The 14074-nt window shown below is 45.2% G+C and overlaps 1 protein-coding gene across 4 annotated transcripts in view; it reads left to right on the plus strand.

Annotated features, from left to right (window-relative positions):
- Positions 1-14074, plus strand: part of DENND1A (DENN domain containing 1A) — a 297718-nt gene that overhangs the window by 210199 nt on the left and 73445 nt on the right. For all 4 annotated transcript variants that reach the window (XM_063144890.1, XM_063144892.1, XM_063144891.1 and 1 more), the window contains exon 13: positions 7631-7756. In XM_063144890.1, the coding sequence (XP_063000960.1) occupies positions 7631-7756 (126 nt within the window). The remainder of the gene's footprint in view (positions 1-7630; positions 7757-14074) is intronic.

Below are 14074 nucleotides of genomic sequence, written 5' to 3' on the forward strand. Positions count from 1 at the left end.
AGGCCAAAACGTCATCCTCAGGGGTCCTTCTCCACGAGCCCCTGCCAAAGGAAGTGAGGCAGGGGGCTACCAGGAGCAGGGCCTTCTCTGCTGTGGCACCCCGGCTGTGGAATGAGCTCCCTAAGGAGGTTCGCTTGGCACCTACATTATATGCTTTTAGACGCCAGGTGAAGACCTTTTTATTCTCCCAGCATTTTAACAGTCTATAAATAAATTTTAACTTGGTGTTTTAAATTTGTAATTTTGCATTGCTGCTGTTTTTATCTGGTTGAGCTTTTATATTGTATTTTATATTATGGTTTTATACTGTTGTTTTATACTTTGAATGTTTTTAATTTTTGTGAACCGCCCAGAGAGCTCCGGCTATTGGGCGGTATAGAAATGTAATAAATAAATAAATAAATAAGAATCCCCTTTTTTGGAAAATGAAAGTTGAGCCAAGTTGGAGATTTCTTGGTAGAAATGAGCCACAAAGTGCCAGACCCTTCAATAGAGCCTTGCTTGGGCACTTCAACATGTTGTTTAGGGATCATACCTTGTGAACGGGCTAATTGGCTTGTGATTGTTTTATCCTGTCAGTGAGGCATCCTTTCTCTTTTTGTTGGTTCTCACATTCTTAGGAAGAGGAAATCATACACACATGAATATTTGCTTTTGCACGCCGTAACCATTTAAACTTGCTGAGTATGTCACATGAGCTCAAAGTTTGTATTTTCTTGATTGTAATTTCCTCACTACCTTTTTACAGGTAAGTTTCATTTAAAGGCTTCTCTCTCTCTCTCTCTCTCTCTCTCTCTCTCTCTCTCTCTCTTTCTGATATTGTGTTTTGCAAGAGAATGTGTTTTTCTTGCTTTATTCATGTTGACAACTAGAAAGCCTTGGATCTAATTAAAAGAATTTCTACTCGCACCTCTACTGAACCATTTCATTATGCTACACTGCACAGATTGCATTTCGAAACATGGTGATAGCTTAAATCTGACCTTTAATCCTGAGCTGCCAAGAGTATAAAAATCTTCTTTAAAAAACACTCCCAGGATTGGCTGTGCCTTTCTGTGCCTGCCTTAGTCAGAAGCAGCCTCTGCGTGGAGCGGCTACTGTCCGAAATCGGTTGCCATCTTGCGAGCAGCGCAACGTTGTGGGCTCGTCTCGTCTCGTCTCGTGTGCAGCTGTTCCGCAGAATATAAAAGGGGGAAAGTGCTTTTGGCAGCTGCCTCGTCGCTTCCAGGCAGAAGGGCTAAATTTCAGCCGAGAGCTGAGACCCAGAATCCTGTTTTCAGACATGGAGCCTATAAAGCAGCAGCGAAGGAAAGAGTGTCTCTGAGCATATGCAGCATCCCTCTTGCAGATTGGTGACAGCTGGTTACAATTTGTTTCACTTTTCCATTTATTTACTTAGTTAATTCTGTTTATAACCCACACTTCATAAAAAATAATAATCCCAGGACAGGTAACAATATTAAAAAAAGAAGTACAATAAACAATGTTAAAACAGTGAAATACAGCGATCTAATAAAACTAATAAGCAGAGAGATATTCATTGACCCCTCATAAATGTTTAGGTAAATAGAGAGGGTTTAGCCTGGTGGCAAAATGTCAATAAAGTTGGCGCCAGGCATCCCTCTTGGGGAAGGGGAGGCCGGAGTTAGGCGATGCCACTGCAGAGAAGGCCCTGTCTCATGTCATCAGATGTACTTCCCCTAATGGTGGGACAATGCGATAGGTTTCTCTCCTAGATCTGAGTGGATGGTGCAGGCTGACTACCACAGATCTGTGAGTTGTCCAGATGCTGAAGCCCCCCTCTGCCTATCCATTAGTCCCTGGGAAGGGCTTGGGTTGGGAGGAGACATCCCCACATTGCATGAGCACCAGGCCTGGAACTGGTGTAGCCTCTGAGGAGAGATTTTGACACTGTGGAAATGGCCTTTATCTCCCAGACACAAGCTCAGATGGTGCCCACCAGATGTGTTGAATCCAGGGAATGATGGGAGTTGGAGTCCAACACATCCAGAGGGCACCCGGTTGGGAAAACTGCACTAGCTAGAGTGGAGTAGGAGGCCGGATCTTTGAGGCCAAAGAACCTCATCGCCAGTTCTGGCATAACTCCGGGATGTCTTTTGGCAAAGGTTGCTGAGGATGTTACAGGAAGAGATGGGTCACCCGTGAAACCTGATGATAAAGAGGTTGCCTCAAACCCAGAGACACCTTCACGACTTGATTTGAAGCCTTAGGATTGGGCTCCTTGTTGCACCTGGTGACGCAGAGTGGCAGTGCAATCTTTCAGTTTTTCAAAGCGGAAGTGAGAGAGGTCTACTCCAGGGAATCCGGTAGAAAATCCTGCCGGTTACATGTTCAATGGTTGGCATTGAGTGTAATTGGAATTTAGGCACTTCTGATTATGACGCTCTTGCTTGTCTTTCAAGAAAAAGCAGATGAAGAAGAAAACCCAGTTTCTGCAAAGGAGGGGAGTTTTAAACCCCAGGGACTAGTTGTGATTCCTCCCAAAACCACTCACTGCATAGCTGGAGAAGCGAAACCTGGATATGGGCTTGAGCTCCAACCCTCTGGAGATTTGGAAACCTCTGTGCCTCTTCTTGCCTGTCAGTGACCAGTTTGCCTGGTCCCTCTGCACAATTGTGCAACTTTAGATAACCGAAATGCTAAGACACAGAAGCTTTCTCTACAAAATCTTCAGAGTTTCTTGCCCAGCCCCTTTGCCTCCTCCGTGTCTTCTGGCCTTCTGTGCTTCCTTTTGGTGTGCACTTTGCCTGTGTACCAGAACTGTGTATACCCAGAATGTTACCAACCCAGCACTCCAGCCTATCAAGATCAATTTGAAGTTTGTTTCTGTCTTCCAGGGTATTCGCTATCCCACTCAATTTTGTGTCATCTGCAAATTTGATCAGCGTTCCCTGCACCTCCTCGTCCAAATCATTAATAAAAATGTTGAAGAGCACTGGGCCCAGGATTGAGCCCTGCGGTACCCCCTTTGTTACCTCCCCCTAGTTTGAGAAGGTACCGTTGATTAACACTGTAGCCAACTGTGGATCCACCTAATAGTTGTTCCATCTAGCCCACTTTTAACTAGTTTGCTGATTAGAATGTCATGTGGTACTTTGTCAAAAGCTTTGCTGAAGTCAAGATATATGACGTCCACAGCATTTCCACAGTCCACAAGGGAGGTTACCCAATCAAAGAATGAAATTAGCTTGCTGGCTTCTAGTAATCACTGCATTGTTTTCAAGGTGCTTACATATTGACTTCTTTATAATCTGCTCCAAAATTTTCCCAGGGATGGATGTCAGACTGACTGGTCTATAGTTCCCAGGTTCCTCCTTTTTGCCCTTTTTCGTCCGGCACCTCACCCGTCTTCCATGATTTCAGAAAGATAATAGACAGCGTTTCTGAGAGTTCTTCTGCTAGCTCCTTCATTACTCTAGGATGTAGTTCATCAGGCCCTGGAGATTTGAACTCGTTCAAAGAAATTAGGTGTTCCTTTACCATTTATTTATCAATCTCAAACTGCAATCCTTCTCCTTCAGCTTGTACTTCACTTTTGCCAGGGTGGGTCATAGACCCACTTTTGGGAGAAGATTGACCAAAGTAGGAGTTGAGCACTTTGGCTTTTTCTTTGTCATTTGTTATCAATTTGCCATCCTCATTAAGCAGTTGAACCACCATTTCCTTCCTCTGTCTTTTACTATTCATGTATCTGAAGAAAGCCTTTTTATTGCTTTTAGCATCCCTCGCTAGCTTCAGCTCATTCTGAGCTTCAGCCTTCCTGATGCTATTTTGGCACTTCTGTGCTACCTCTCTGTACTCTTCTTTTGTAGCCTGGTCTTCCTTCCACTTCCTATATGTATCCTTTTTTATTTTCAGGTCATCTCTAAGCTTTTTGTGGGGCCACATTGGTTTCTTCTGTTGTCTTCTATCTTTTTTCCTTGTTGGAATTGTCCTTTAAAATTTCCTTTTTTAAAAACTCCCACCCATCTTGGACTCTTTTTCTTATTAGGGCCACTTGCCGTGGGACCTTACTTATTATAGTTCTGAGCTTATTAAAATCAGCTTTCCTGAAATCCAGAGTACATCTATGGCTATACTCAGCTTTTGCTTCCTTTAAAATCAAGAAGTCAAGTATGATGTGGTCACTTCCCCAAGAGTACCTATAACTGCCACTTTATCCACTAAGTCATCCCTGTTGGTCAGTATCAAGTCAAGGATTGCCAATCCTCTAGTTCCTTCCTCCACTTTCTGTAGGAGACAGTTATCAGCCACATATGTCAGGGATTTCTTGGAAGGGGCCGCTTTTGGCAGAATTTGTCTCCCAACAGATATCAGGATAATTGAAGTCCCGCATCACTTCTACATCGCACTTCCTTGAAACACTGGCAATTTGCTTTTCAAAAGTTTCATCCTCATCTTCTCCTTGATCGGGTGGTCAGTAGTAGACATTGACTATCATGCGCCTTCTATTTCTTGCCCCATTTATTTCAATCCAGATGCTCTTGGTGGGGCTCCCAGGTTCATCCTCCTGTATTTCTGTGCAGGGATAGGTCTTCTTAACATATAGTGCAACTCCACCTCCCTTTTTATTTCCTCTATTCTTTTTTAACAAGTTATATCCTTCAATTGCTATATTCCAGTTACGGGAGTCGTCCCACCAAGTTTCAGTTATACCTATCAAGTCATATTTGCCTTCATGTATTAAGAGCTCAAGTTCATTCTGTTTGTTTCCCATACTCTGGGCATTAGTATATAGACATCGAAGACCATGTGTTTTATAGTCTGGCTTTGTTCCTACATAGTTGCGGACACTATTTTGGGGCACTATTGGAGCTGTTCTCTGTACTGTGGTGCCTTGGCCTTCATCCCTTGTTGCCTCGAGGTTTACGTCTCCCGCCCCCGTAAGATTCAGTTTAAAGCCCTCCTGATGAAGTTCTTCGTGCTGTGGCCGAACACATTCTTTCCAGCCCTTGTGAGGTGCAACCCATCCCTTGCCAGCAGTCTGTCTTCCAGAAGGAACAGGGGAAAGGAGAATGTGCTGCATTGGAGGTTGTATGCAAAATATTTACAGCTGCAAGACCCCAAATGTGCACTGCCACCTTTAGGGAAAGGTGCCAGAAGGTTGGAGGCTTGCATGTGTTTGTGCAAGGACTTGGGGCTCAGGTTTTTCTGAAACACTCTCCCACCTGCCATTTTGTTCTAGTACAGTTACTTTTATTCCACTTCAAAGCTCTCTGGGTTGTTTTGGTTTGAAAGATTGAAAGCAGAAAGTTTCCCTGGCCTAGTGTCCCTTTGGCTTTTTTGGTGGGGTGGAGGCATTTGCTTTCGGCTGTTGGAGCATTCTTCAACAAGCATTGTTTGGTCAACTTCACCATCTGATCCTGATGGAAGAGGGAGCTTCACTTTTCCAATGCTTCTGTTCTGGGGAGTTGCACAGTCCCAGGGCCTTGGATTCTTGTAGTACAATGCATTCATGGTGTGTTTAAAAAGAAACTGTTGTAATGAACATAGGCATGATCAGAGCTGCCAAGAATGGTGTGACAGCCATGGCTATTTACTTGGGGGAGGGGGGTGGAATGAAGATGTGGAGTCCCAGTGGGGCCATTGCAAGTTGTCTATCAATGGACAGGTGTTTTGCCATCCCTCAATTATATTGGAAAGGAGAAATGCTCGTAAGAACATCAGAAGAGCCCTCCTGGATCAGACTGAGGGTCCATCTAGTCCAGTTCTCTGTTCACACAGCGGCCAACCAGCTGTCGACCAGGGACCAACAAAGCAGGACATGGTGCAAAAGCACCCTCCCACCCATGTTCCCCAGCAACTGGTGCACACAGGCTCACTGCCTCAGATAATGGAGGATACATAACCATCAGGGCTAGTAGCCATTGATAGCCTTCTCCTCCAGATATCTGGAGATATCTAAAGGAGGTTCCTAAAGAAGGCATCAAAACCAGCCAGCCTTTTTTGTCCAGAGCACAGAACATGGCAATGAGTGAACAGGGGGGCCCTGGAGTGTGCCTGGAAGACCAAAGGCACACGCATCCGGTAACCTTGAACCGCTTCCGTGAGTTTTGAGGATTTGTCGGCGTAGGAAGGTGTGTGCGAGTTGATATTTGCTCAGTTACCACTGTGGAGTACTTCTTTGTGTAAATGGTAATGAGACTGTTAGGTCTGTGTTCACCTGAAGTGCAGCTCTGTGAATCGGAGGCAATTAAACACCTCCAGGATGAAAGGGAAAGGGCAGTGAAGGTTAAGTGAGGAATAATCGGATGCACAGGTGGCGAGAGCCTTTGAGAAGCGAGGGGGGAAAGAGCGTGATTCCAAGGATGGAGATGTTGCTGTCATCAACACGCATAGTGCTTTTGCTTTCAGGGTGTGGCAGGTTGCCCTCCCCGCCTTTTCTTTTAATGAAACACTTTCCTTTAGAATTCAAGCCTGCGCTTTTGAAATACCCAGTGGGGATGTGGTTGGAGATGTTGGCTCAGAAGTCTTCATTACATCCAATACTTGTTGCTGTTGTAATTGAACTTGAACATTGTTCCCTTTTTCTGGGTTCTAGGGGTGGGTGGGTGGAGTTTGCGACAAGGTACATTTCCTACTTGCCCTTCCCACAAATCTTTGGGCAAACTTCTCTGGACCCTGCTTAACCGAGCTTCCAGGGCTGTTAAGAGGGTCAAGAAGATAAAAAAAAATTGCAAAACACTTTCTTCACTGAAATGGGTTGTTTTCTTTCTTAAATGGATTCATCTGCTTATTTGAAATGTTTCACACGCCCTGAGCTGTGGTTTACAGGTATTTAAAAATCTAAAACAAAGCACTAAATACGCAAGACATAAAATGAGCAGTGATGGGTTTAATATCCTAATCTGCATTTCAAAATTACCAAATCAAAGCAACATGCTTCCTTGACAAACTGTGCAATCCTAAATATGTTTACTTGGAGGTAAATCCTATTGAGTTCAGTAGGACTTACTCCCTTTAAGTGTTAGGATTGTGCCAGCTGCCCTCCCATGTAGATTCATCCTACACTCATCCCATTATTAAGCCTTCAAGCAGGATGCGCTCCAGAGATTCCCTTCCGGTGGGGTGGGATTCCTTAGCCTTGATTGGAACCTACCTGGCAAAAATATCTGAACCAGAGCCCTTGATAGGGAGCTTAACAGGTGAAGAGGTCTTGCGGCTGCAGCTTGACCTGTCTTCATTGGCCCAACCTAGCTTCGGCTTTGCTGCCAGCAATGATTCTTCTCCGTCGCCTATCTCTTGAGACAAGCAAGCTGGTGAGAGCGGTAGAGCCAGCAATGAGAACTATTCCTATTTGTTAATCATTATTGCTGCTGTTGTCATCATTAATATTATCTGATGTGAGTCATTATCTTTCCTTCAGGTTTCAGAGCAGAGCTAAGTGGTGTAAATAATTATTCTACTCCGTCAAAGACTCATGTGGAATGCATGCATGATAAACATTTCCCTTATAATGGGATGTGCTTCCCCTCCCTTCCCGCCGCCCATAAACACCTTCTAGCCATCTTCTTTCTTGCGGCCAGAGTCTCTTAACTGCCTTCCTTGTGGCTGAAATCTACTGGCTTGTGTTCCTTGGAGCTAAACTTTTCTTGTTGCATGCTTCTAGGTCTCTGCACTGAAGGGTAGGTTGAAGAAAGTCTCCATGACCACTGGAGATGGTGTAGCAAGAGCATTCCTCAAGGCCCAAGCCGCTTTTTTCGGGAGCTACAGAAACGCGCTGAAGATTGAGCCTGTAAGTAGACTGGCCACTGTTTTAAGTTCTCTACAGGTTGCATCGGTTTTGTTTATGCTGTAATGTTTGTGTTCAGTCACTCGGTGTCACTGTGGTGAAGCTTCAGCAGGTCTTTGAGGGCAGAAGTATGCCCATGTACAACTGCAGCACTACCTAAAGACAGAGCACAAGTATTAAACCCCGCAGGAGAGAGATACACAGAGAGAGAGAGAATCCAATAAGCAAATATAAAGCTCCACAATGGCTGCTGGGAGGGAAGGATGGATCTCCCCAGACAGCACTTAATGTGCACAAACAAGCAGCCACGGGGGGGGGGGGGGACTCCAGAGCAGAAAAACCATGTGTGTGAGAGAGAGCGCTCTTGCCAAGGATGGCGGTAGGAGGCATTTTCAACCACATGGGCTTCAGTGCAGTTGATCAAAGACCATGTGGAATACATGCAAAATAAACATGTCCACATGGATCTCTCGGAGGGTTTGTCGCCCATTCTGTATGGAAGAGAACAGAGTAGGAGCTGGAGTCCACCTGCGATTCTCCATCGGCACATAGCAAATTATTTGTGCTTCTGAAACCAAAGAGAAGGAAACCGTTTCTCTGACTCCTCCTGGGAGCATGTGTCGCTCTTGCCGTCTCTCTTAATTGCTTGAATAAAGTGCTGTTGAATCAGCAGGACGTTGTGGGTTTATTTTCTTCCCGTATAGTGTAGGGTTTACCTCTGACACTGAATATAAGAGCAGATGTATTTGCGTGCGTGCGTGTGTGTGTGTGTGTGTTTCTATATGGCTCATTAAAATGTCAGGTGTGAGCATTATGCTTCTCAGGTCCCAGCTGTAGCTTTAATTCCCAGCCATGTAAATAAGATCTCTAGGCGCACGGAGACTGCCCAACTCCTAAGCCTCCCTGATCCGTGGCAGGCAGCAACCAACCTCTTTCATTCCTGGGGGCCGTTCGTGCTCTCAGCTGCTCCTCCTGCTGGTTGCCTGGGCAACTTGGGGGAAATTGGGTGCCCGTACAGCTTGGGGCATGCAGGAATTAGCGAGCCGGAGTGACTTACATTTAGGAAAATAAAGGTACCAGTGTCTTGGAGGACTCCTCGCTGGGCAGTTCTCAGAAAGTTAGCTGTTCTGGGGGATGCGTTGGAATGGAGTAGCCTTCACCCTCCATGACGTTGTTCCTGGTCAGTGCTTCGCTCGTGGCAAGAGAGGTGGCAGAACTTTTTCCCCCAAATCCTTATCCCTGACTCTCAGAGGAAGGGAATTTTGGCGTTGCTCAGAGGCCCTCTTTGGAGGTTCCGTGGGATGGCCCCAGCAGGACGTGACCTGCGAGAGGAGTGGATTCCATCCCAAGCAGCAGGTGCAGAAGACCCCTGTCGTCCACCACCCCCCTCCTTGTTAGTTTGCATGATTAGCGATGTTTTGAGGAAGTGGCGCACCGGATTGCCTCTCATTCGGCAAAGCCAGCAATCTGGGTCATGCTCTCCTAAAATGACACTGAAGTTGTTCTCTGTGCCTTGCTGTTGCTGCCCAGTTAAGCAAATGTCACTCTGTAAATACAACTTTGCGCATTTCGCTTTTTAAACTGTGAAATGCTAAAGGTTAAAAAGATCTTTCAAGCATTCTTCCTCGTAAATAGTCATTTTTAATTGCTTAATATTGTGGCATTTTAAATATTTATAGCCGTATCGCACGCTGGCGGTGGAAGGAGTAGACAGCGGGCAACTTTAAAGTTTGCTTCGGCTGAAAACGTCCGCAATGCTCTTTCCTAGACTGACACCTAGTGGCCAGAGGTGACAGCACCGCGTCTGCATCTTTCTCCAAGAGAGGCAGCCGGGTTCTTTCTTGTGTTGAGAGCCAAGCAAAACCCTTTCTTTTTTTTTAATGGCTCAGTCTGTGCAATTTGGGATAATTTAATTAAATAGATACAACTAAAGACCTGCAACCAGACGTTTGGCTACTAAAATCAAACAGGTGAAATTAATCCCCCTTTCGTTTTTACGGAATCCCTCCAGCCTTGAAAACCGCCTGTCCTGCCCACTCTTCCTGAAAGCTACAGACAGCTTCTCCTGTCCTTGAGCACTACAAATACATTTCCCCCGGTCTCACTTTTTGTTTTGCCCCACAAAACCCTTCTTCATTGGTTCCCCAGGCTCAATCCCTGACATCTCCAGGTAGGGTTGGGAAAATCCCTGTCCTAGACCCTGGAGAATCCCTGCCGGTCAGTGTAGGCAATACTGAACTAGATTGGCCTGTGGCTTGACTCTGCAGCTACCCTACATCCTTTCTTCTGCCTGCCTGTTGCACAGGTCTTCCTGTCGCTATGGCCCATGTGAGGTCTTTCCTAGTCAAGTGGGTGAGGGGAACAGGTTAAAACTGAATCCTGACAAGGTGCAGATGATACTGGCTGGGAGCGATCGAAGTTTAGAAAGGATTTGCCTGACTGTGACCAATGGAGTTCCTGGAATCCTAAATTAAGAGCCAAAAAGGGCAATTCTGGATCTTGCACAGGTTGGAGGTTTTGCCAGAAGTGTTGTTTTCTGCCTTTGGCTCATTAGGAAATGTTCCCCTTTTCTGGACAGTCCAGCTCCTGCTACACTGACCCAATGCTTTGTAACGTCCAGTCTTGATCTCTGCAGTACGCTGTAAGTGGGGCTGCCCATGACGATGACACGGAAGCTCCAGCTGGTGTAGAACTCTGCTGCATGTCTTTTCACAGGTGTTAGAAGGCACAGTCATATTCCATCTCTTCTGTTCCAGTTGCACTCGCTGCCAGTTTGCTTGTGGGCCCAATCCGAGATTCTTGTTTTAAGCCTTGCAACTTCGTATCGTAAAGACGGTCTCTTCCCATAGGAGCCCACCTGCCTGTTGTTTCCGCAGGCTTTATCGTGTGTGTAGTTTTTATGGCAAGTACGGATACTGAGCAGGACTCTTACTGTGGTCACTTGGAAAACCTAGAGAACATAAGAACATCAGAAGAGCCCTGCTGGATCAGACCAAGGGTCCATCTAGTCCAGCACTCTGTTCACACAGTGGCCAACCAGCTGTTGACCAAAGACCCACAAGCAGGACCCTGCAACAACATCCTTCCACCCATGTTCCCCAGCAACTAGTGTATACAGGCTTACTACGTCTGATACTGGAGGTAGCACAGAGCCGTCAGGACTAGTAGCTGTTGATAGCCTTCTCTAGGAATTTATCCAGCCCCTTTTTAAAGCCATCCAAATTGGTGGCCGTCACCACATCTTGTAATGAATTCTGTAGTGTAACTCTGCGCTGTGTGAAGAAGTCCTTCCTTTTATCTGTCCTGGATTTCCCACCATTCAGTTTCATGGGATGACCTTGGGTTCTAATATTATGGGAGGGGGGAGGAAATGTCGCTCTATTCATGTTCTCCACACTATGCCTGACATCCTACCTACAAAAACTTAGAACTGCAACTTCTTTGCTTTCTTTCAATGCAGTGGTATCCAGCACTGTCACAGCACTAGCACTAATGGCATAAACCATTTTGCAACTAAGAATCAAGTGCTTGAATTTGCTGCTTCCCCCCCCCTCCTCCCTCCCCATCCCCTTTCCTTTTGTGTCATGTTTTTTAGATTGTAAGCCTGTGGGCAGGGACTGTCTTCAGACATATTTTTGTAAGCCGCCTTGAGACCCTTTTTGGCTAAAGGGAAGGATAAAAGTACTATAATAAATCAATATAAACAAATGCTAGTGCAACATCACTAGCGCTTCCTATACAAAAGGGGAAAGGTAGCAATTTGCTGCTAAAACTTTGCTGTTGAGTTTCGGTGGCAAATCCCCGCTTTCTCCTTTTGCCTGCAAGCACTAATGATGTTGCACTAGGGTTGGTTTATCCTGGTGCAGTGCCAGGAGTGCTCGCGCTGTGACAACACTGGATACTGCCCAGAAGTTCTGCCAGACTATTTCCCCCCCCCCCCTTTTGGCTGAAGTTTTTTCGGTGGCTGCTTTCATCGATGCTTTCATTTCATCTGTATTTTTTCACTGTTGGCGGTAAACTGCTTTGAATGCCAGAAAAGCGGCATAAAACTATGCTGTATACCGATTTATTTATTTATTTATTGCATTTCTATACCGCCCAATAGCCGGGGCTCTCTGGGCGGTTCACAAATGATGATGATTCCCCTCTGAAAACGGAGAATTTTAGGGGTCAGACAATATGGGGGTCCACAGGCAAACAGCCACCAGTTTTGAGCTACCTGGCCTGTTAGCTTTCTGCAATAATTTTTTTTGGAGTGGAGAGGCTTCAAATTGCAGATAGCAGGCATTGTCCGTAGAAAGGGTTGAAGTGTGAGTCTCCACTTATTATTATTATTATTATTATTATTATTATTATTATTATTATTATTATGCGGCCCAGCCTAGGTCACTTCAGATTTAACAGCTTGAGTTGTCAAGGTAACAAACCTTACATTCTTTGCCAAGCATTAGGAGCGGGGAGAGAGAGAGACAGATCCTTAATTCCCATACTTTCTTCCTTGTTTACATAATTCGTTTAAGCCCAGTGTCCAAAGCAGCCCATGAGATAGGAAATATTGACACATCCTTGCAATAGCTGACGTGGTGTTGATTTTATTGAGGGTGTGTTTATATTATAAGATTTGTTTTAATTAAGCCTGCTTGGTTTTTGACCATGGAGACAAGTTGGAAAGAAATATTTGAATGAACGAGTGAGCAAGCACATCCTTCTTACGCTTAAAGATGTGGCTGTGTGTTCTCAGCCAAGCTTGGGGTGGCCGTTACTAAATTGTTACACCTGTCCCTTTGAGGGCATGGATTAGCACCTGGTAAGAACCCCCTTTTAATTAAAAAAAAAAGTTTTGATTCGTGCAACAAGCATCCTTGTATTTAAAATCAGAATTTGGGCCGTATACATATGGAAAACCTGAAGGTGAGCAAAATAATGAATATAATCAGTACAAGCTGTGACTCTGTTTTGAACTAAATTTTTGCAAAGAATGTCTTCAATGAAATCTTAATGATGATTAGTCCTTGTTGACTCAATCTCACATTGGTGCGGAAGAGCCCACTGCTCTTTAAATCTGTGCTTTATGGGTGACTCCTTGACAACTCTGAATTTTACTTCGTTTGAATTCAACAGAAGTCTCTAGTTGAGAGGAAAGGCAAAATCTCAGAGTATGAAAGCGTTTGGCCTATTCCACTTTCATACACATTATGCTCTTTTCTTGATGAATTTAATTGCTGTTTTGCTAAGGTCCAATAGCAAGATTATATGTTTATTTTTAGCCCTCCTATAACATTACTTTAAGATAGTGGGGTAAATTTCATTCTCCAGGTGCAATGAAAATGTCCGTTGCTCTTGCAACTCCTACTTTAGAATTTGCTCAGCAAAAGATTAGCTGCACAGAAATAGACAAGGAGATGAACAATTCAGCAAAGTGGCCTCTGTTTGGCAGGCTAGAAGGTCCTTTTCAAACTATTTAAGCCACCGTGTGCTCTTTGTGGGTCTTGAAGGGCAAGGAGAAAGAAATGGGCATGAAAAACAGATCTGTTCACTAGAAATGTCAGCGTGGGAGTTCTGTGGGCCCATTTCTCAGCCCTCTGAAGGTTTGCAGCCCTGGAGATCAGAGCCCTGGGGATTCTATCTCTCCTGTGTGGTGGCCTCAGCCCCAAAGCTATCCTTGAAACCCTCAGCTTGCTCTTGACGTTTCTTACCGCAGACTTCCGTTATCCAGAGTCCTGTCTTCGTTTCAAGAAATCCTAATGACATTGCAGCAGACGCGGCGTCTTCGCTGTGTTTTGAAACCTGTGCGGGTGGATGGATTTTTCCCAATGCAGCGAAGTAGCCCTTGCGTTTTCTCTCTGGGTTTCCAACCATTTACCTGTTGACACCATCAAGGCCGCCCTCTTCCATAGCCAGAAAGATCTGCCCTTGTCATATTCTGTTGCCATCACAAAATAAACTAGTATTAAGGCTAGTTTATTTTGTGTCATAAAATAAACTAGCCTTCATACCCTTCCACCTTTTTGTGTCATAAGGAAATACAACCTGGGGTGCTGGGGCCCACTGGTAGCAGGTGGGGGACTGTGAGGTGCGGCCGGGGGAGGTGGAAGGGCTGTCCAGAGATGCCTGTCAGGGCTGCAGGAGGTCTGTGACAAACACCGTGCTGAGCCGTTGTCTGTCTTTATACCATGGGAGGGGGTCTTGCGCTTTCTTTGCTAGCAGTCAGATCTGAGCAGATGTCAATAAGACACGAAATGGTGGTTTGAAAAGACTAAAGTGCACAAAGGCCAGCTGAGCATAGGTGGATGTTTGAGAGGGGTCGGACGTGCACACATT

Source organism: Elgaria multicarinata, chromosome 19 (assembly GCF_023053635.1).
Source record: "Elgaria multicarinata webbii isolate HBS135686 ecotype San Diego chromosome 19, rElgMul1.1.pri, whole genome shotgun sequence".
Lineage (NCBI taxonomy): Eukaryota > Metazoa > Chordata > Lepidosauria > Squamata > Anguidae > Elgaria > Elgaria multicarinata.